Source organism: Penicillium angulare (genome assembly GCF_028827245.1).
Source record: "Penicillium angulare strain IBT 27051 chromosome Unknown utg000002l_segment0_segment0, whole genome shotgun sequence".
NCBI lineage: Eukaryota > Fungi > Ascomycota > Eurotiomycetes > Eurotiales > Aspergillaceae > Penicillium > Penicillium angulare.
The window spans coordinates 536338-559506 of record NW_026623161.1 but is presented as its reverse complement, the minus strand read 5'-3'; the positions used below and the strand labels follow the sequence as shown (position 1 = coordinate 559506).

The window sequence follows — 23169 nt, the reverse complement described above, 5'->3', positions numbered from 1 at the left end:
AATTAGCCACTTGCCTCTCAAAAGGGGCCCTGTTATTTCAAATTTATATCTTTGTAGGTACAAGCTTAATCCAACTCATGGGCGGAATCGGCCGCTGAATCCCCGCAGATAAGCAACCTCGCGCGAGCTTCGGGCGAGTTACTCTGAACCACTTATCGACATTGATAAAAGTTTGGACCACTCTGAGATTGCGCTTATAGGTAACAGCCAGGCGAGGAAAATGGATTTTTGGCTTATATGCACTGAAAAAGTATATAAATTTGCCAGATCATTCACAAATTGTACATGGACTGAATAGTATCTGTGTTGAATCGTTCTTGATTGACATTATTTTCTTTTGCTATGGCTGCCCCTACTCAACAAATCAATGATCGTCGTTTTGAAAAGTGGTGGAAAGATACTGGTCTATGCAAGCTGTTAGCATGGCAGGCTACTATCCTTGTATCGCAAATGACCACTGGCTATGATGAAAGTGTGGTCGGAAGTTTCCAGTCCATGACGCCTTGGGTTAAAGGTCCGTGATTATTTTATAGGACTTCTGGTCAAAGAGACTGACATTCATCCAACCGTTAGATATGGGTCACCCTGATGCTTCACGAATCGGGCTCATTACAGCCATTGTATTCGTCCGTGGGTTTGTGGGTGCTTTTATAGCTTCGCCTACTGCCGACTATTTCGGACGGAGAGTAGGAATGTTGGTTGGTGCAAGCATTACGTTTATCGGTACGGTCATTCAGACCGCAGCACAAAATTCCAATATGTTTATTGGTGGTCGGTTTTTCATCGGTCTTGGAATCAGTTTCACCTGCGTTGCTGGTCCATCGTTGTTGTTCGAGCTAGCTCGCCCGTCCATGCGCGGTATAATATCCTCTTTGGTACTGCGTCCATGTCCGGGGTTCTTTGGCCTTCTCTTATCAACTGAGTTCTGATGTGGTTCTTATAGTTCAACGTACTTTGGTATGTCGGGTCCATCATCGCCGCATGGACAACCTTTGGGACCGGTTATATGTCTACCAGCTGGTCGTGGCGGATTCCATCCCTCATTCAGGGTATTCCAGCCCTTTTAGTGATTATTTCGGTCCTTGTTGGGCTGCCCGAGTCTCCTCGCTGGCTTTGCGCAAGCGGCAGAGTAGAAGAGGCCCAGATCTTGGTTGCAAAATATCACAGCAACGGTGATTTGCACTCCAAACTTGTCATTCGAGAAATGGAAGAGATACAGTTGACACTGGAGGCTTCAAGGGGTGTAAAATCCTGTGGTCAAAATAGTTGGTCGAGCCTTTACCGTTCGCCAGCCAACAGGAACCGCATTGCTTTGGTTGCTACAGTAGCTTTATTGACGCTTTGGAATGGCCAGGGAGTGATCTCATACTATTTCAGTCCTATCTTGACCAGTATCGGCATCACCTCTACACCACAGCAGACTGGTATCAATGGTGGCCTACAGATATGGAATTTGCTTTCTTCTTTGGCAGGCGCTTTGCTGGCAGATAAAATAGGCCGACGAACTCTCTGGCTTACCTCATTTATCGGCATGATTTTCGCCAACGTGCCTCTCACTATATCTTCAGCCATATACTCCAAGAGAGGATACAAGGGAGCCTCCTATGCTGTTGTCGTGTTTCTATTTCTCTACGATGCCTTCTTCAACTTGGCCAACAATCCGCTTCTGTATTGTTACCCAACAGAAATTTTGCCATTTTCGATTCGTGCTAAAGGACTGAGTATTCAGGTAGCTGTGTCGCAGGCAGCATTGACCATTAATCAATATGTAAACCCGATTGCACTGGATCGGATTGGATTTTACTATTACATCTTTTATCTTGCCCTGCTTATTGCCGGGGTGAGTGCAATTCCACCAAATGAAGATTTTAGCTATGAAAACTACTAACGCATGATGTATTTAGACTCTCATCATATTTACTTTCTTTCCCGAAACGAAAGGTAAGACTGAAATTGAACTAGCTGCACTATTTGACGGTTCTGGATACGATCGTGGAGATGGCATAACGCTTAATGGTCTGGAGGTTGGATCCGATACTCATACAATGGTCTGTGATAAAGGCCAAGTGGCTACCAAACAGGAAGGGTGATTTGTTTATATGGGGTGGGGGGGGTCAATAACTATTCAAAATGTTATAGTACTAGATGCCGTTACTACACTGTCTAGACACGATATTGTGACAGTGGAGCATTATCGCTTTACTACTTTCGGCCTTAGTGTACTGTCATCTGGTTACCAATTTGTAATTATGTATAGCCAAGCTCTATTCCTTACCGTTTTCCGCGTTTTATCTTTCCGCTATTGAGTCCACGGGTCTCTAGTATCCACCGTTGTAAGATCGTGTCTAGGTAGTGTATAGGAACATAAAAGCTTGTGAGGTTTTTGGAGTTACGTGTGCTACTAAATAGGGTATTAATACATATGGGGTGGCTCTAGCGCTGTAGCCCATGGCAAAAGCAATGAAAACGAGGATCCACAGATCACAGCTTTTTTTTCTCTCTTATCTTATCGCTCCGCTCCCACCACGATCAAGAAGAACATTAGGTAGACAGACACAAGCAACCTCAGTTCAATCTACAAGTTGTCGCATATCAGGCCATGACCTCCACCCACACCGGCTCCAGCTCTGGTCCTTCTCCTCCAGCTTCCCCAGCTACAACAATGACCTCCACCCACACCGACGACACCACAGGACACCCCGCAGTCGATAATTCCCTCGACGACATCTTCGGTTCCTCCCCACCACCAGAGAGCAGAGAGCACATCCAGGCCGACAATACGACAAGTGCCAACGCCACCTCTACCTCAGTCGAGCCATCGGATCTCCCTTCTCTTCGCCGCCAACACGTCACAGCGGGGTATCGCGATGGAGTGTCAGTGTCAAAGGGCGAGCGTGTCCAAGATGGGTTCGACGCGGCCTTCCCCGTCGGTGCACAACTGGGTATGCGAGCTGGCACAGTCCTAGGTATACTTGAAGGGCTTACGCGCGGCCTCGAAGAACGCAGTGCATCTGTAGTCAAAAAACCCACAGCGCGGGGTACCACGTCCAGCTCAGCAACTGAGAATGGTCAAGCGGAGAGCGTGGAAACGCGTCGAGAGAGGAGGGAAAAAGTGCTACGTGTTTACGAGGATTCTGTGAAGGCACTGGATTTGCAAGCTTTGTTTACGGGCTTCGAAGCTGCCCCTGCGTCTGGATCGAGGGTTGATACTGATTCAGGCGAGATTCAACAAAACATCGAAGCAGGGGAGAAACCTGAGGAGCAGTTGCGTAAGAAGGGAGATTTGGTGATTAGCGAGTGGGAAGAAAAAATTGCTGTGCCGCGGTGGGAGGAGAACATGGAGGCATTGGAGATGAAGGAGAAGGAGAACCAAAGCCAGAGCCAGGGAGACAAGGGCGCTGTAGGTGAGCGGAGCTGAAGCTTTCACGACCCTATCCATGACCAATTGGTTTTCCTTGAGCTGCTCGTACCTTTTCCGATGGGGCTCTGTGGAGACGCTGTCTCGCTCGTTTCCATGGGGAATGGTCCTTTTGTACGTCCTCTGCAGCTTATACGGGTGGACCATGCTGCTTTGCTGCGCCGCAGTCCCGCTGGCCGTCCCGCTCTGCTGCACGATTACCTTTTCCTGTGATGAGACCGAAAACCTCGATAGACCCGCTGCAGCTGCAAGGATCCTGGGAGTCGAGGCGGGCGGCCGGTCCGGGACGTCTGAATCATTATGTTTTATAGAAAACGGCTTTGTTTCGCTGAAACATCATGATCTTTTGCGCAGGGAGGTACTTGTTTGTTGTCTGGGTTGTGTTGAGACGACGAGTTCGAGCTTCCCGGGCAATATACGATGTGTCTGCGTCACTGTTGGGCTCTACAGTAATTCAGATGTCAGGTCTAAAAAAAATGCAGCAGAGCAGAGCAGATCGTGTGGATCGGATCGAGAATGGGCGAGAAGCTGGAATATATGATACAGCGTTGTTTGGATTCCACACAAACTGCACCTCGGCAATACGCATCCTCGAGCTACCTGGTAGACCGGTCGGGACTCCTGGTGATCTAGGCTACAGCAAACTCAAACTTTGATAGATCTGAAACCCACTGTGGTGGTTCTGTCTAGCGGAAGAGTTGGAGGTGCAGCCGACGGAACCAGGAGAGAACAGCCTTGCATATGATGCAAACCGGCCCCGCCGATGCAGAGGACTTTTGAGCCCCTGGGGAAGGAATAACGAGGGTAGAAACTGGTACTACCTAAGCTACCTGATTGATTTGACTAAATTGCAGACTGCATATCCGATATATGACTGAGCACTTATGTATTCAATGGAGACAGCAGAATGTGATTTGCCTTGATATCCTTATCGATGAGCTTTCATATTTCGGGCTACAAGGATTTGACGTCCAACAATTTAAATCTAGGCTGCCTAGCTGCCTACTGCAACTTTATTTTCTCTCTCGATTGTGAGCCCTAGAATAAAGTACGTTGAGACGTTGAAAAGTCTAGCGACGCAAGGGATAGGCGTTTTGTACATATAGAGATTCCCTAATCGGGGTAGTGGGTCTTGCTGCTTTACGGGTTGATCAATCTACTCAAACACTCCAGCGACTTTGCCACAAGTTCGACTGAGAATTGATTATTTCTTCCATCGAGCAGATCGAAAGGATTTGTAGCTTCCTCGGAAAGAATCTTCCGGTTCTTTTTTCCAATTGTTGGGATTCACCTGGGCAGCTCAACTGCGGGTGGATTCCTAGACTCCATGGCCTGGGGGTAAATATCGCAACCTCCGAAAATATATTCTTTAAAATGGATGGATCTCTAGGTAGTAAATATTTGATATTCAAGTTGAAAATTCAAGTAAGCTAAAATAAGTACCAATGCAAAATGAGGTAGCCTCCCATGCCCCAGCCATGGAAGAAAATTAATAGTATCTAAATGAATACGAGCGCAAAATAAACATGGGAACCATGCCACCATGAACGTGCCACAATACCCCTGAAACATCAAATAATTACATCACGAGCAAAGTAATCTAAATAATAAAAGCGAATCTCAATAAGGTTCGCATGCTCGTATCAATTCATGTCTACTAAATCCCAGCAAGCAATCAGGGCTAGTATACAGGGCGAAGAGTAAAACAGAATAAAGCAGCACTACCTAGTACTTTTGCCATCCAAACAACATCATGACCTCACAAATAAGAAGAAACCACCAAGCTAAGAACTCAGATCAGACCTGTAAGGTTGGCGCGACGGGCCCAGGAATCCGGATCACATCCCTGCTTAACCAGGGAGTGGGGATGCTGACACGACTACTGAAGGCTGTATAGTACTTTTGTAATTCGGGCTGTCATATTCGTCGCCTGGAGCCTAACTTAGACATATATATGATAGATGGGAATAGTTTCATTTTATGTGGGGCAATAGCTATGGCCTGGACTGCACCGCAGCAGAGTGTGGATAAATTAATTAGACTTACTATTATATTGTACACTATATACGTGCCAGGAGCAGATGATGTAGATCATGGCTTCAAATGTCAAGGGAGAGAGATAAAGTACCGTTGTCAAGTTGCACCTCCGCCATAAATTAATCTTATACTGTAGCTCGAACTAACTAAGCTTACGTGGGAGGCGCCAGAAGAAGGTATGGAGAAATGACTCCGTTGTATTCTCGAATATCTTATATCAGATGAGACCTTTTTTTTACATGGTGGGGGTGGACGGTAGTACTGTAGTATTTGGGTCTCAAGAATGTGAAAATCACCCAGACAACAAGGAGAACGGAGATGTTGTAATGTTTCATTTTGACATTTTTGATGCTATCCTAATCCTAGTAATAATTCGTATAATGTAGTGTATGCTTTTGTTGCACCCCGCTCGACCCAACCAGAAATTGATGAAATGCCATCTTAACCCGATATTTTATATCATTATGAAGGTCATATATGGAAAACTTATTCTGCGACACGTGTAAAATAAAAAGTAGGAAATAAAAACTTAAAAAAAGATAGAGACGTGTGGAGTCAATAAGACATTGATGAGGCCGTGGAAAATATCGTGTGATAAATGGGGAACATAGCGGTGATACATGCAAGACATGATGACGTAAAGACTGGCAGAGGTGTAAGAACCTCGAGTAAGAAGAGAAAATGAAAATGGAAATGGAAATGAAAATGGAAATTAAAGATAGCAGGACCGTCAGGTCAGATAGTCATCGCCAGAAGGCAGGGTTGTTCTCGTCCGTGAATTCGTTGTCGTTGTACGGAGATGTCGTTGATATCGGAAAGCGTGTTTGGATTCGTTGATAGGAAATCGTCCCAGATGGGAATAATGGAATTTTTTATTCCAAAGACATGAAGCATAAAAATTGAAGTGTATTCGTAAATGAACACCAAGCAAAGAAAAAAAAAGCACTTGTTGTATGAACCATTTTAAAGCCCAGAATACGCCTGAACGCAAGCCAAAGAAAAAACGCCGGGGATAGAGGCCGTCTAAGTCATGGATGTCAGATAGTAGTCGTGGTATTGGATTTCAAGGGCCGAGCACAGTTAAGTGAACGAAGGGATTCCAGGACTCGACGGAAGAAGGGTTTCTCATCCTGGATAGGTTCTTGGAAGGTGGCTTGGGAGTGTTGTTCATAGCACATTGATGTGAGTTGTGCTTTGTCTGACTTGGCAAATTCAGGAGTATCAGACCGTTGACGAGCCTTGGCTTGCATTGTGGCGGCAGTAGACCAGTCGACGTCGGACTCATTCACTGTCTCGGTGGGACTTGTGTTGTGGCGGGAACGAGGCTTCATGAGGGAGGTAGTAGAGGGTGCGACGAGGCGGAGAGTCTGGAGGGGATGAGCACGGAAACCATCGCGGCTAGTGCTGGGTCGAGATGTACTGGGACGACTTGTGCTTGGACGGTCGAGGCTAACACCACGAAATGCATCTGGTATGTGCTCGCCGACAGCATCGTCTGGCATGCATGGGAAGCGTTCAGAGTTTGGATCGTCAAGGGTTGCTTGACGGAGGCGAGGTTGAGACTTTGCTGCGCGGAGCTTTGCGCGACTGCGAACTTTGCGTAGTGTATCGATTGGTTTACGGGAAAGAGACTTGTTGGAGATTGACTCGTTGTCTGAATCAGACTCCCACACCGACTGCTCACAGTAAGCGTCCATTGTGGAAGTGGATGGTCTCTCCATGGATGTGGCAGTCCATTGCCGAGAGATAGGAGGAGAGCTGGCTGAGGGACTAGGGATAGGGCTAGCAACGTCGTGAGACGGGATGAATAATGCCTTGTCGAAGTGTGTTGCGTGAGGTTCCATAGTCACTGGGTTGATCAAGCTTGGAGGCGAGATCATAGAAGGGTCCAAGGGGGGACGCGTTCCAGGACTAGATTGTTTCCTGCGGGAGCTAAGAGAGCTTGACGCGTTGGAGAGGTTTGGTAAGGTGGGGTGCGCCTTGCGTCTTCTTGAGGATGAAGACATGCTGGGTGTATCGTGTTTCATTGTGAGAGTAGATGTTGAGTTGTTGGCGGACTCAGCAGGTGTGGTGGGACGTGTACTGGCCGGAGTGAGGGCAGCCACGGGTGGAGGAGGCGGCAGGGAGTACTTTGGTGGAGTTGAAGCTGGGAGATAGAAGCGACGAGTGTCTGTTTGGGCTTGACACGCGTGTTGATAGAGCTTCTCTGTAGCCTTAATAACGGCGTCTGGACAAGCAGGGGAGGAGTAGGAATAGGTGGATGAGAATGAGCTGCTTGGCGTGAGGTCAGGGACAGTAGCGTCAGTTCTCACTGAGCTAAAGGAGTCCTGACTGCTGTGTAAAGGGCGGTGTTCCTCGGTGGAAGATGTGTAACGATGGAATCGCAGGCTGTTTTCCAATTCAAGCTGTGCTAGTGTGGAGCGATCTGGACCAGTATACTGCGATGGATCCCGATGATGATACGATTGATCTTTCCCGTTGGTCAAGGAAAGTGTATAATACTGGCTATTTTCTCCACTGAATCTCTCATCGCGAATAGTCGGCATGTATCTGTCTTCGTTTGGTGTCGCAGCAAGCGATTGTTCAAGATAGAATGGGTCTGAATTGGATTCCTCCAGAACCTTAGGTCCTGCTTTAGGCAGATAGGTCGAAACGTGCTTAGCCGGAGAAGGCGATGGCAAGCAAATAGTAGATTGAGATCTGTTCAAGTCTCGTTGCAATACATCCAACTCACCGGAACAGTGACAATCTCCTTGAGCCATGGACTGTGGTTCCGAAGTAAACAGGAAAGTGGATACAATGGAATTGGATGATCCTCACACGAGATGGATCACAGTTAACCAAGAACAGAACCGAAGGAGAAGATCAGATTGTTGCCACTGGGTCGCGGTGGAGAGAGAAGGAATGAAGAATGGGAAAAGGAAGTAGGGTGGAAGGGGATACTGTTTATACACGGCCCAAAAATAACTATGAGTCCACCCTCCCCCTCCTTTCTTCCTCGCACCAGGGCCACTTTTTTTCCCCGGGGAGGGATCCAGATGCATGCCAATGCAGGTAAACAAAAGAACCCATCGGGGGGCACAGACGATCATGACCTATCCGACCTTACATGACGTCCCCTTCCGCGGGTGTAGGGATGGCGTTGCAGCAAGGACCAGTTCCCGAGTGCCTCAGCAAGGGCGCGGATGGACTTCCGTAGGGCTCAGGGCCATTAATAAAACATTTACAAAAGTCCCTTATTATGATGATTTCTGTCTCTGTTGGATGTTTATTGAGAACAACGTACGAGCTTACTATAGCACACAGTAAAGTGTTCCTGAGAATCCCCTCTCCAGTCTAATCTACCGCAGTAACACGAGTGGCCTCGTCCCACCTCCAGATCTCATCATACATCAATCCTGATGAATCGCCTTCCTTTCTTTTTTTTCTTTTCTGCCTCTTATTCCTTTCCTATTTTCGCTTTTCTCTATCCACAAATTCTGCTGTTCGGAGGAGCCATTAGCACCGTGCATCCTGCACCAGCGGCCAGCAGCGTCCCCTAAAGTCCCATGCAGAGGCTGTTAGGGAATGTGAGATATCAGCCTCCCCATCACACTGGGTCCCCTCATGATGATGGCCCGACAGACTGGCCTTCTCGGATCAGCCACTACCTAGAACTAAAGCCTAGACCACACGAAGGGGATCGTCGTGGAAGGCCAAGCCACATACGCCCTTTAGCTGAAAGCCCTCCTCCATTCCAAAGAGTTCATTCTTGGGAGCCGCGCAACGTTGTTGACTCGTTACGTTCCCTCGAGCCTTAATTAAGATAAGACAGTGAAAGATTTCCAAAAAGCCAACTGGTACCGTTCCATCGCTTGGATTCATGATGCTATGGCCCGCTTTCACACGTCAAATCCAATCTAATCTTTCATGTTTTGTTTGCCTGCTCCCACACACACACACAACACAACATTTGTTGCTTTTTGGCAGTGGCTGGCTAAACAGCCCATTATTCCTTTTTTGAACCCCTCATTCGTATTTAGTCGTAACACCCCATGAATCTTGTTCCTTGTTCTACGGAGTACATGTGGCTCGTTTCAGCTGTAGTGTACAGATAGGATCCCCGCGAAACTGACTTCATTATGATGTCTGTGCAGCAACCTTGCCAGTCCTCTGTGTCTCCGGGACAGAGATCCTAACTTTCTCTGTGCGTCAAGTGTTTTTTTTTTTTTTTTTTTTTTTTTGCCGCTGCGCTAGTGTTGTGTGTTCATTCAGCACAAGCGACTCGTACACGCTTGACAGTCGATATATCACATTTGATCAGCGCCGGGGGCGAACCCACAACACCTGCCACCCAACCATTCATTGGTGAAGAATTACTCTCTGCTCTGTCTATTTGAATCGAACCAATCGAATTATACTTTCTATCTTCAAACATGGATCACTTCGTACCTTGGTGTGAGGCTGTCTGGTTTTAACTATCGAATAGATCCAGAACCACATACATTCGATATGCTTGCTATCTTTCTGAAACTGATCCAGATCAATCTCCAAAGATTTACTTTGCTAGGGGAACGAACGATCTTTGTTGTTTTCTTGTCCCTTTTGGACATTCTCCACATTCCATTGAAAAGTCTGTTATGCATTGCATTTATCCCGCAGTACAGTGATGGAGCTTTGCAGCAAAGCAACAACTTGAAAGATACGGATGCATAAAACCTCTTCCGGTGCCGTTGACCCCTGATCGCCAAGGACAAGATCTTCAAATGTTCAAGGTACTGTATATCCTCCGTTCATGCGAGTTGTGAAGAACTTGAAGTCGGTGCTCATCTTGCATTGAGATGGCTTACTCTATTTACATATACTGCATCACCCTCACTTATTCCGCAGATGTCACATTCCTTAGCTGTTGGATGGCAACAATCTATTGCAGCCACATGTAGAAAGATTTGATATCGTGCTTCTTTGTTGAGAATAATTGTTGAAGCTGAGTCTAGACTCCAGCTCCAGATGAGATCCGTAGTTCACCCTCGCAGAAGGCCCTTCAAGGAGATCCAATTCAAATGTGCACAGGATGTTAGTTCCATCCCGTTGTCAGGGGCATTTACTTCAAGTTCGCACTGGATCCTCGATCGCTCGATCATGATCCACGGCCCTATCATCCCATACATCAAAAGTGAGTACTAGTAGTGAACACGGAGATGAAAGTAGAACATAATCCTCCCTCTGCTCTCCTATTTCCCCTTCAGGACCGGAAGACCACCCAGATCCCCGATGAAAGAACTGTCTTACGTCTCTACATGATAATTGGCCAATTTGTTCCAGGGGCCCGACACAGCGGACACAGGAGATACTGAAACACAGCCGGAGATCCAAAGCTCAATTCCGGGGGGTCCCAGGGATCTCAGATGTTCTGCAGGCTGCAAGGCATGGTTGAAACCTACCTGTATATTGGGACGTGAACGTCCCCTTTCTCGATCGCGGGAGGGACGGCGCTATTCCCGCCATGCACCGGCACCCTTTCCCCGTGAGTCTATCGAGTCTCCCGAGGAAATGTTCCGAGTCCTGACGAACTGGTTGATCCTTGCATGTAAGTGTACATTACTACCTGTGGAATCGGTCGAGACCGAGCGATCGGGGGATGTTTATTATGTCTTTGGTGTCCTGATTGTCCTTGCTCCGTTATGTTGTATTTCTGATCTAGGTGGGGACAATGGTCCCTGTAGCTACAACTTGACGTGGCCATGGTGGCTAGGTACAGTACCTTGATTAGAGTAGTTGTTTTGTTTTGTTTTCCTGGTGTGCGCGAGGGACAGTGTAGTCGCAGTTGAAGTCGAAAACCTGGGCTTTCGAGGTCTCTACCACTCTCCAGCAACTTGAAATGATGAGGATTGGACCTCAGCCGGGGAACTAAGTAGACTATGTGGGGTTGCGGAGAATCCAATGACGATAGACTTTCCGAGCTATCGAAGAACAGGACATAATCAGGATAACATAGAGGTTGGTCGATGCTGATCGATACTCATCGATATAATTGTAGATTCTGTTCAATTCCATCTGGCTGATCCCATCGGCTAATTGACAAAGAAGACCCATCGAGACCAAGGATCTCTGGAAAAGAACCGTTCGTTCCATGAATTGCAATACGATTCGGTGCGATGAACCATTGGAACCGATGGAACCACTGGAGCCAATGGAACCGGATCCAAAGCTGCTTTGTCTTATTGTCCCTGATTGTGTTCCTTATTAACTTCATGTTCTTGTTCGTCGTAGGGGGACATCTGAATTCTGCTATTCTCATTCTCTGGGAGAGAGAAGAGAGAGAATTAATTAATTATGGATGCCCGACAACCCGTGCCAACGCATCACTATTTTCTGGTCATAGCGGACTTTCCTAGTTCCAAGTTAATTCGACTGTAGTAATGTCTAGTCGATACCGGACGATCTTCCTTAGTGGGTTCTAGATTTTCTTTTTTTTTTCCTTTTTTTCTTTTCTCCTTTTTTTCGCACTTTTTTCTTTCTTGTTTGACTTCGTGAGCTACAGAAGGCTATAACAGCCAACGCTCGTTTTCGATTTCTGCCTCGAATATACAGAGATACTATACTTAGATCGAATACCTTAGATACTATCTCTATCTCTCACTTCACTTCGCTTCTCTGGAATTCTTCTCTTACCTTACTTCTTTCCCTATTTCTTCCCTATATATAATTAGAAATTCGACTTTTTTGCCAACACAATTCAGGCATCAACAAACCCAACCTGTGGCGGCTCTGTCCTTCGGTACTAGATCTTTACATGATCTTACTCTTCCACTCTTAGCACCTTCTCCTCTTCAATCCACAGATACAATCTGGCTGGGATTCAATTTCCCCCGAGTTTCCGACGACCCAGTACCATCCCTGACTACTGCAGAAAATAGGTGAGTTACCTTTGTGAAGGGTTCCAATCTGGACTGGCGCAAGGTGTGATAAAGGGCTTACAAGGAACCACCAGCACCACAGGGAATCTAATACCTCAAGGACTTATTAATCACCCTGGGATTAAGTCGAAGGGAGACCGAGTCGAAAAGAGGATACGAGAGTAGCCCTGGAGAGTGGGATAAAAGGGTGTTGAAGCATTCCGGACTGTCAATCAACTCGGAATTCCCCCTTGGCATTTTCCAATCTTCCATTCCAATTGTCTAGCTTTATTGCACATTGATGAAGTTGAATCGTTTCACTTTTTCTCTTCATCACTCGATTGGAAGCTTGACCGGTTCAGAGTGTAGGCGCTTCATGGTCCCCGAGACACATTTGGTGAGCTGCAGCTGCCGCGGCGGCGTCCCCAGCCATCTGAATTAACCAGCCACCACTTTACACGCCAACACTCCGTCCACTTTTCTCCTACTCTCCCTTCAATCCAACTCCTGCTACTTGGGTTGTTTAATTTCGAATCCGTTTATTGTTATATAATTTTTATAATTATTCCACGGAACAGAGCGATAATCTACTGTGTGCTGCGCTGTTAGATTAAAATCGGTTGCGATCGCGATAACCTCGGAGTCTTCAGCTCCAAGCTCCAGTGACGCAACTAAGTCTCGCAGTGTCGTTCAACTTCGCCTTGTCATACCAAAATCCGTCAGAAGTGTCTCGCCACACTCGCCGAGCCTCTAACGACGTCCACGACGCTTACGACCTTTCAACGTTTACGAATTTCCCGCGGCAGCACCAGCAACCATCTGTACCTCGTCCTTCATCCTCCCACTCAGCTGATTTTCGTCCTTCATCCCCAACTGGATCCCAGCGTACCTTGCGCAGAACCCGCCGCCATCCCGATAGTGCTCAATTGGGACATCGTAGAGCGTTCTCACTAGACCAGACAAGACAACCTGCATACCACCCTCCGGCGCAATCACGATCACGTCTGCCTACCGCACACCGAGATCCAGATCGTAGCGTCACCTCACTTCGTCCAGCCCACTCAGAAGCACAAACGGATGAGAACGGTTCGACAGTCGACGACCCTTATCAGTTGTTGAATACCTCTTACTGGCCGCTCAGAACTACCGGAGTCTCATCTCGCACTGCCTCCGCAATACTCTTTGCCCTTGAGGACGCCATCCGTCGCCCGATACCTTTCACCTTCGATTGGGAAGAAGTGAATGCTTCTATGTCAGATATGGTAGGCGTGGCTGGTCCTGCTGGACCCATGGGTAACGGCCGAGTGCAGAACGGAGCGTCCCGTGCACCCCCAGCTCCAATGCAGGTACCCACACAACCTCCCAGTGGAGTAAGAACACCAACAGACATCATGCGACAGCGTCGAGATCGCGAGGCACGTCGGAAAGCAGAGCAGGAGGCCCGCGATCGAGAACAGGAGGACTTGGAAAGACAGCAATTGGAGCAGGAGCAGGCTGCTGTGGTGCAGGCTCAGGCTCGAGCTCAGGCTCGAGCTCAGGCCCAACAACAGCTTACTGCTAATGCTGGTGCTGGTGCTGGTGCTGGTGCTGCCAGCGACTCGGTTTCCCAGCGTCGTGCACGCCCTCAACGTGTACTCAGGGACCCAGAAACTCAATTCGATGCTGCTCCCGCCCCTGGTACTGCACCAGGTGCTGCGACTAATTTTCGGGCTACTGCTCCAGCTGCGCAGGTCGGTGGAAGATCTGCTTATCCTAATCAACCGCATCTTTCTTCGAGTCAGCCGCAGCTTGGCTCGGGTATACCGCAGGGACGGCCTCAGAGCGCTACTGCGGCTGGTACTGGTGACCCAACGGGAACCAGTGGATTTTCCAAGCCTGCCCAACCTCCTCCTGGTCAGCAGGGTACTCTTCAGCAACCACAGCGTGTCTCTTTCCCGCATGCTTTCGAACGATGGGAAACACTTTCCTCTCACTGGGAAGGATTGACGAGTTACTGGGTTCGGAAAATGGAAGAAAATAAGGACGATGTGCAATCGGATCCGATCAGTAAACAGCTTGCCCGCCAGATTACCGACTTGTCAGCTGCTGGGGCGAACTTGTTCCATGCTGTGGTTGAGTTACAGCGTTTGCGTGCGTCCTCTGAACGCAAGTTCCAACGGTGGTTCTTCGACACACGCTCCGAGCAAGAACGTGCCAAGGAAGTACAAGCGGACCTTGAGAGACAGCTTAAGAGTGAGCGCCAAGGTCACGCAGATGCATTTGCTGCTGCCCAAAATGCCGAGAAGGACAAGTCTCGTGCGGAGGACTTGCTCCGCGAAATGCGTCGCGAACTTCAGATCTCCAAAGAGGAGGCCCGTCGCGCATGGGAAGAGCTCGGTCGTCGGGAGCAAGAAGAGCGAGACCGAACGAACTCTCTCCGAAACGGAGAGCCTACTTTAGTTGGTGGTGTCCAAGTTGTTCCAATGGTCACAGGTGCCTCAAATCGCAACACTCGTCCACCAACCCGCGAAGGCCAATACACCGGTGGCCCACCAGCTACCAATTACCAGGCCGATCCCGACCCAGCCACAGCCCAGCAGTACTATGACGAAGTCCCAATGTCACCTACCGGCTCTGATCCTTTCATCGAGACACAAAAGGCTCAACCCACCACAAACCCAGGCTCAAGCAAAGCCCCATATACAGAACCCGTGTACGCCCACGAAAACACCGCCCCCTACCCCGGCCCAACAACTTCAGAACCCGATCAGGTATCCTACGTCGGTAGCAGCGATGCCGGCGAGGAGGAATACGGCTATCACCAAGACCACCCTCAGCCAGGACAGAGCTACGGATACCCTGCCCCTCTCTCCGAGGCAAGTGACGAGTACGACAACCAAGGTGAACACCAACAATATGTCACCGATGGCGCGTATACAACAGCAACCACCTCCGCGCCTGTCCATGCTCCTTACCCCCCTCCAACAGCCGACTACTCCGGTTCAGACTGGGGCTCAAACTCGGGCTGGGAATCCGTCACCCCTCGCCATCGCCACCCTACACGGTTAAGTGATGTTCTTGAAGAAGATGAGCCTAGTCGCACATCTCCCAGTCGTGCGAGCCAAGCGAGCCGAAGCATGCACTGATCTTTCATTCGAATCTAAGAGTTGGGTATAGCGTTAGCATTGAATTGCGTATTCCGATGAATGCGGTGCGAGGATGCGTACATAGAAAAGCTGTTATGTTGTTATATGTCTTGTCTTCTTTTGTCTTACTTTGTCCCACTTTCTTTTGTTGTTTCCTTTCCTTCTCTCTCTCTCCTTACCGGCATTTCCCATAAGCGTTTCTTTTCTTTTCTTAGTCACCCATTCCCCATTTCCCCTGCGCATCTTAGCAGATTAGTCTGCTGCTATTTTTATTTTGATCATTCAATTCAAATTCCCGCGCTTCGTCTCCGACTTTCGGCGTTCTCTTGATTCTTCGTCATAGTCTTGAACGAGATAATGGTAATGACTACCTTGTTTGCTGTTTGCTGTTTGATTTGTAGGATATCTCCGATTTATTCGTTTGCTTCTGTAGCAATTCTCCGGTATATAATATTTGAAGCCAGTATCCAGCCTTGAGCTCCTCCATGAATCATTCACACCACATTCATCGAGGCTAGGTATATATTCATCAAGGCTACGGAGTATATATCCCTCATTCTTCTTACCAAACCATGAACAAGTTCTACTTGGCCGTTCGTCAAGTCCGAGTTTACTACCAATTCATCGAGCCACTCCATCTTCCAACTTGAAAGTTTCACTCCTCTGGCGATATATTTCCTTCACAATATATATATCATATACTACATTATATTTGACTCTCCGCAGCATGGGCGTACGTTTTCAAGTTCTGAGCCGATCCTGCGCCGTGTCACCACTGGCACCGGCATCAGGCGTTTCACGAGAATTGTCAATACTTCAATTCCGCTCATGCTCAACAAGCCTTTTGAAATCGATATAAACAAGCCCTGGAGGATAAATACCGTTCAATCCAGTGATTTGGATATCAGCATCTGGCTTTCATAAGTGGGGCATGTTTATTGCAATGGCAAGTGTGCTTCGCCCAAAAGTGGGGGTTGTTGAAAAAGGCTACTTCCTATGTCCTAGTACTATTCTTTTGTAAAATGCTTATTTCCAACTATTAGGATTCTAAATTACTGTTATATAAGGTTTGGCATCTGGCAGCTTCGACAACGACTCGATGGCAAGAGTGGGGGATAAGAGAGTAATTTGACATCGTTTATCTGGAAAAGCAATTACGCCCATGGCATTCCAAGGCTTAACAATGTGACATGGTCTTCTTGAGCATTGTCCTGCTTTCTGTTTTTCTTTTCTTCAAAGATTCCACTAAACTGACACTCGAAGATCACAACGAAGACCAGCATGAATTTAGTTGACCAGAAAAGAGAGTCACCAGGCACGGTGCATCTCGTAGACATCGACGGCGACATTCACGCAAAGAAACTCAACATCAACGTCTGCAATGGCATCGTACTCACACCCACGCCAAGTGCTGATCCAAATGACCCGCTCAATTGGTCCAAGTCGCGCAAATGGCTAGCCACTACTTGTGTCTTGTTGTTCACCTGGAGTATATGTGTTTCGTCTTCAGCATGCTATTCGGTATTTGTACCCATAAATGCCGAGAGCGGCATCAGCTTCGACAACCTCAACGAAGGTACCGGATACATGTACCTGCTTTTTGGCTGGGGTTTGCTCTTCTGGCAGCCCTTGGCTCTCACATATGGTCGGAGAGGAGTGTATCTTAGCTGTTTGCTCGGTACCTGTTTGATGAATGTCTGGGCTGGCTACGCAACCACTAACGAGACTTGGATCGCCACTAGAGTCCTTATTGGCTTTTTTGGAGCTCCATCTGAGGCTTTGGCTGAGGTTTCCATGACGGATCTTGTATGTTTATTCTTTTCTTAGATGATGATCCCACATGAGAGCTAATGTGATTTGAATGGAATAGTGGTTCACTCATCAACGAGGAACATATATTGGTCTTTATGCAATGGCTCTCTATGGCGGGCAGTGGGGAGCGGTTCCTGCTGGTTTCATAAATGACACCATGGGGTGGCCGTGGGTGCTGTTCTTCTGCGCTATCCTGAATGGGCTTGCTTTCCTAGTTTGCTTTTTCTTTATGGAGGAGACTATGTACCATCGACAAGTACTTCCAATTCAACAGATCAACAACGAGATCGAGGTTGCAGCCACACCAACCGCGGGCGAAGACAATAAATCAGAAAAAGACCAGTCGACAATCACTCGACAGCTTTCCCAGGCTGTGGTGGAGTCATATTTGACCAAGACTTACTGGCAGAAGTTAATGCCTTTTACACCTCTTAATGGTCGGCGAAACACCTTCTTGGAGATGATGTATATGCCCCTTCGAATGTTCCGGTTCCCCTCTATCGTCTTTGCTGGATTCAGCTATGGCTGCTTCCTTAATTGGTATGCCATGGTCAATGCAGTAAATAGTGCAGCTTTTACTGCTCTACCTTATAACTGGACCGCAGCGGTAGGTCGGATATTGAACGGCTTTTAACACATGTCATGCACTGGTTACTGACGGAGATTACAGAATGTTGGCCTATCCTACATTGCCGAAATAGTCGGTACGTACTTTGCAGGTTTTATTGCCGGCAGACTTGCCGACAGACTAAGCATACGTCTTGCAAAATCCAATAACGGTGTCATGGAACCCGAATCCAGATTGTGGATGTTTGTTTCACTAGCTATTCTAGCTCCACTCGGACTTATAATTTACGGAGTCGGTGCTGCTCAGGGATGGAACTACTGGGCACTCCTTATCGGTATGGTTGCCATTGGCTTTGTGGGGCCTGCTGCGGGTTCTCTCACCATTACCTATGTTGTGGACTCGTTCCATGAACTTAGTGGTGAGGGTCTCATTGCAGTTGTTCTCATTCGGAACACAGTGAGTGACTACTCAAGACCTACATTCCATCTCCCGACGCATAACTTAACATTTTACAGTTAAACTTCGGTTTCAATTATGGCGTGACTCCATGGGTAGATTCAATGGGTATGCAAAATTCCTTCATTACTGCTGGTCTGGTTGCATTCGTGACCACGCTCGTGTTTGTCCCATTCATTATCTGGGGTAAAAGGATGCGAATGTGGGGCGCACCAGCCTACTGGCGTTTGGTTGAAAGGTCAGTCGCGGTCTAAATAACAAGATTCGGGAAATTGACGTAGTGGATTTGATCTGCCAATATCATGATATTTTAACATATTAAGATGTCAATAAGCTAGGTTGTGTACGAACCGATGGTGGAAGCTATTTTAGATGAATCTACGTATTGATTTGTCAGTCGCTATGGCTTCAAGCTACTTATTTGGTAGTATGTGTAATGGCGAATATTTTCAAGGTCATTGTATCGCCTTCTACATGAATGGAATCCTGCAATCATGATGGTAAAGGTCACGGACAGAGTATACCCATAGATTTGTTTCTATTGTATGAACTTGGACCGAGCTTAAAGATTATCTTCACTGATTGAAATTTGATGCATATGAACATCTTTAGTAAAGTTAAAAGTACAATTGTAAAGTTTTAAGCAAACGAATAAAAATATTGAACTAGTGTTCTGCTATGTATATGTTTCGAAGGCAGAGCCTCATTGCAAACAAGCCAAACAACTAGTTACATGTGCGTCTGTTTCTGTGCAACTTGAACTTGTTGATCTCCTTGCTTTCGTTTCAATGTTTGCTTTTTATAACTTTTGCATTCCTTTTCTTCGTCCGACATGAAAGAAGGTAGACCTGCACACCCCTCCAATCAATAAAACAAAGAAAGCCAAAAATGCAGGACAGCCCATTATCAACCACCGCAGACATATCCGGAATCCTCACCTTCCTGGCCGCCATCTTCGCATTCATCTATGTCCGCTACAAGACTCTTCAAAACGGCCACGCCGAAATGAATAACACATACGAATCCGTCAAAGCGACAATCGAAGAAACCCTTCTAATGGAAACCCAAATAGAGAACCAACCAGGCTTTGAAAAAGTGCGAGAAATCTTTCTTAGCCTCTGGCGAACCGAGATCAGTATCATGATCAGTTTAGCTAGGGCCATTGGGGGTGAGGAACTAGCACAGAAAGTTCGTGGGCAGAGCAAAATCGAGCCTGGGTCGCACCATAATGTCTTCATGTGGTTTTGTAGGAGCAGGGGGGAGCATGGGGTAGACCAGGAGCATTGGGCTATGAAAATTCCTTCTCTTGCTGCTGTTTTGACAACTGCGAGACTTGCTTGGAACCTTGGAGCGACGCCGAAGCTGGTACGGTGGTATATGGTGCGAAATAAGGTGATGGAAAAGGTTCGGGATCGAGATAATTATAGGTCGCGATTGCGGTCTCATCAGCTGGCTCTTTTGAATCAGTAGGTACATATCTTTGCTTCTTTATTTTGTGAAAGGATACACTGATTATGCGTTTGATGTCTAGACAGATCAGAGCACAGGAGCTCTTAATTCGGAATCTACGGGATGATAATAAGGCTCTGTTGAAGTATATGGAAGACATGCCCCTTACTATAGGAAATGCGGTCGACCAAGTAATAGAAGCTCATGCACTGTCTTCCCATTTCCGGAAGTGAGCCCTATTGACTTTTATCGCGCAAAGAATAGCATTATCAAGCCATCAAGATCATGACAAAGACGCGCCTTCTTTTAGTCCTACAGATTCATCATGATTTTCCAAGGGTGCTTAAGGGCTATGGATTTCGGGATTTTTGTGAAATGTCTCTGCATACAAGAAGGAAAGAAATGCTCAATAACAGGTTATAACGGGACATACTAATATGACACAAGGAAATTTTGCAAGGAAAATAAAATTGAAGCTGGTTTCGAACAATCATATATATATATAAAAGAAAACAACTTTACCCGTGGGCTCGGGCTGGGTAGAAAGTATTAAATTACAAATACGTAGACAAACTTCATTTCTCCTGTGATTGGCTCCCAGCTGTAGCCTCACTAGACCCATCGGGCTCATCGGGCTGATGAGTATGATAGCCCCGACTAGCAGTCTTCAACTCCCTCTCCAGCGCCTCTGTCAACGCATTAAGTAGCCACTCAACCTCGCTCTTCTCTCCAAGCAGGGGATTCTTCTTATCAATCCAACTCCACTGCTCAAAAAACATCCGCTCTCTTTCTTCATCCTCCTTATTCATAGCTTGATCATCCGTGGCAGGCTTATGCTTCCCAGATACAAGAGCAAGATAATACTCCCACTCCAGGTAATCAAATTCCTTCAACAGATTGCTCCGTGTATACTCCATCATCTTGCGAATTTCCCGAAAAAGAAGATAGTGATAGTGATGTACGTTCTCAGCAGTGATATCGCCCCGAGCCCGCGCTGAGTCTTCTTTCATATGCTCTTCTGTTTCGAGAGCGCGATGAGCTCGGTAGTTTGCTTGTTCGGGGTCACCATCTGTGTCTGGATTATTGAGAACATCTTGGGTGGTAGACTTCTCGCCGAGTGTTTCCTGAACCCATTTGTCGGACCAAGACATTCGGAAGATATCCTTGAGGCGTTCCAGAAACGGTTCATCACCTGGTAAAATAGTGATTTCTCCAACGTATAAAGTGAGATCGCGAACGAAATGGATAAGAGTATCGCCAATGTTCGAGATGAGAATAGTGATTGTGGGCACAGCGAGCAGCGACCAGAAAACGAAAAATGATTTACCAAGACTGCTCATGGGGTAAATATCACCGTATCCAATTGTCAGAAGAGTGACGTATGCGAAGTAGAGGGACTCGAAATATGTCCATGCCTGGTGTGTTTCCGACCGCCAGAATACTACCGCGCCGATAAGCCACAAAGCCATCCATACTATTAAGGACAGCGTGAGAGAGATCCATTTGTGTTGCACAGTAGCTATCTGGCGGATCCGCTGCATGGTGATGAATTCTCGCTTTTGTCGGTCGCGATGATTGTCTTCCTCATTTGGTCGGAGATCCGGTACAAGACCACGAAGCCGATTGTTTTCTGACGTTGCTTGTTTCACGAGAAATTTGCGAGTGCGTGTCGCAAGGGCATTGGCCATTTGCTGACGTCCGCGCTCTAACATCAACGTTCTGATTGACGAGATGATAAGTCCAAGTACCACAACTCCGCCAATGGCGAATGGGAAAAGCAGTCCACGACCAAGGTGAGTTGCAGGGGCCAAATTTCCCACACCGATAGTGAGTACGGTGAAGTCAGCCCAATAAACTGCATCTAGAAAACGCCAGCCTTCGATCTTCGCGTATACTGCCGCGCCTGCGAGGAGGTAGAAGCAGAATATAATGGTCTGGAGCATTAAGGTTCGCTGGCTGTTGCTCAGTTTGAATTCAGAACTGTAATGACCTTTCCTGGCTCCGTATACCGTGACTATCATGAGACATGCAATAACAAAGTAGGTGATGGCTGCAAAGATCGCGTAAAAATATGCTTGAGTAAACACACGATTCGTATTATCTGGTTTGTACATTGTCACTCCAAATGGAATGATAATCGCAATGAGAAGTGTTGAAGCGATGAACCATCCAAGAATAATGACCGGCTGAGCAATTGAAAATCTTATTCGACGGGCCATATTCAAGGATAGAAACACGTTCGCCACTATAGCACAAAAGAACGAAAGAGCATTCACAGAGATGACCCTGGGGATTGATGTCATGAGAAGAATTCATAAATATTTATCTAGATGCATTCAAACATACCATTTTGGATCAGTCACATTCTCGTACCCGCCTTCACTGTCTCGCGCCATGCGCCATGTCTGGGCCAAGGAACAAACGTTGAAGGCGCTGGCCATTGGCCCAAAGGTACCCTTTATGAAGATTAGAACCACTGTATAACATCTACGCTCCGGGATACACATACAGCTGCCAGTGGATACGCAGTACTAGCAAGCCACCATCTGGCCGACAATGCATCCTGCGAAGTTTGTTCAAGTGCCTTTTCATTACTGGCGGCGGCACTGTTGTCCTCCCGTCGACTTGAGGAGGAGAACTCATCCAAGGCATTCGCCTCGTCTGCGATGGCATCGTCTAACCCGGGGTCATTCATAGTGCTCAGACCCACTCGGGACTTTGATCTATAGAGACGTTAAGAGACTCAAGGCGAAGTTGAATAGTTGATGACCAGATGGCGGTAGATTCATGATTGAAAGAGAGAAGGGGGAACGTTAGAAGTGGAGACTTCAAGTGCTTGTCTGTCGGAAATTAGCTTAGTGGCCAACAAAATCAAGGATCAAGCTTTTTGGCAGGCGTGGCCGTCATGATCGACAATGGCTAATCGAGGAATGCACAGTTCACCAATCAGGGCGGAGCATGTACGTCATGTCACGTGTGGTGGATATAAGATCCATGTAACCGTGCACAAAATGATGCAGTTCAGGAACAAGAGATAAGTAGATCCAGTTAGTGGAGAAAAATAAGTGGATTGTATATTTTGGAGTTGAAATATATAGGAAAAACTCCCCAAAGAAAGTAAAAGACATGATCTCAAGCCCAAAGCAGTGTGAAAACACGGAACTCACACTATGTGCTTTTGGTCCTGGAAAACAACAGGAAGCCATGAAATCGATCTCTGTACATCTTGTGTCGCCCGTATCTGTACATTCGGGCTGACACAGAAATCATCATCAGGGACAGCAGATTAGAGCCAGCTTCTGCTTTCATAAAGTTTAATCCAAGAAAAAAAAGAAGAAAACAAGCTCCGTAATGACGTGAAGTGCCACCAGGGAAACTCAAATCAAAACACCTTATAACTTCGCCTTCCGGATAACCCGAGATAAG

At 47.1% G+C, this 23169-nt stretch overlaps 7 protein-coding genes across 7 annotated transcripts; 5 read left to right on the top strand and 2 right to left on the bottom strand.

The window, feature by feature from the left end:
- Positions 1 to 342: 342 nt before the first annotated feature.
- N7478_001667 (uncharacterized protein) lies at positions 343 to 2090 on the top strand (the record flags this gene model as incomplete). The annotated part of the gene is made up of 4 exons (XM_056917882.1): positions 343 to 514; positions 574 to 875; positions 944 to 1840; positions 1905 to 2090. 4 exons carry the CDS (start codon positions 343 to 345, stop codon positions 2088 to 2090), a joined length of 1557 nt encoding a protein of 518 aa, XP_056783493.1.
- Positions 2091 to 2599: 509 nt separating this feature from the next.
- Positions 2600 to 3418, top strand: N7478_001666 (Yae1 family protein; the record flags this gene model as incomplete). The annotated part of the gene is made up of 1 exon (XM_056917881.1): positions 2600 to 3418. The coding sequence occupies one exon, from the start codon at positions 2600 to 2602 to the stop codon at positions 3416 to 3418; it is 819 nt and encodes a 272-aa protein (XP_056783492.1).
- Positions 3419 to 6492: 3074 nt separating this feature from the next.
- Positions 6493 to 8217, bottom strand: N7478_001665 (uncharacterized protein; the record flags this gene model as incomplete). Its single annotated transcript, XM_056917880.1, has 1 exon — positions 6493 to 8217. One exon carries the CDS (start codon positions 8215 to 8217, stop codon positions 6493 to 6495), a length of 1725 nt encoding a protein of 574 aa, XP_056783491.1.
- A 4492-nt stretch (positions 8218 to 12709) lies between these two features.
- On the top strand, positions 12710 to 15458 carry N7478_001664 (uncharacterized protein; the record flags this gene model as incomplete). The annotated part of the gene is made up of 2 exons (XM_056917879.1): positions 12710 to 12730; positions 12984 to 15458. 2 exons carry the CDS (start codon positions 12710 to 12712, stop codon positions 15456 to 15458), a joined length of 2496 nt encoding a protein of 831 aa, XP_056783490.1.
- Positions 15459 to 16739: 1281 nt separating this feature from the next.
- Positions 16740 to 18548, top strand: N7478_001663 (uncharacterized protein; the record flags this gene model as incomplete). The annotated part of the gene is made up of 4 exons (XM_056917878.1): positions 16740 to 17264; positions 17329 to 17877; positions 17941 to 18294; positions 18354 to 18548. 4 exons carry the CDS (start codon positions 16740 to 16742, stop codon positions 18546 to 18548), a joined length of 1623 nt encoding a protein of 540 aa, XP_056783489.1.
- Positions 18549 to 19182: 634 nt separating this feature from the next.
- N7478_001662 (uncharacterized protein) lies at positions 19183 to 19764 on the top strand (the record flags this gene model as incomplete). The annotated part of the gene is made up of 1 exon (XM_056917877.1): positions 19183 to 19764. The coding sequence occupies one exon, from the start codon at positions 19183 to 19185 to the stop codon at positions 19762 to 19764; it is 582 nt and encodes a 193-aa protein (XP_056783488.1).
- A 554-nt stretch (positions 19765 to 20318) lies between these two features.
- On the bottom strand, positions 20319 to 22438 carry N7478_001661 (potassium channel family protein; the record flags this gene model as incomplete). Its single annotated transcript, XM_056917876.1, has 3 exons — positions 20319 to 22029; positions 22090 to 22199; positions 22253 to 22438. 3 exons carry the CDS (start codon positions 22436 to 22438, stop codon positions 20319 to 20321), a joined length of 2007 nt encoding a protein of 668 aa, XP_056783487.1.
- Between the last annotated feature and the right edge of the window lie 731 nt (positions 22439 to 23169).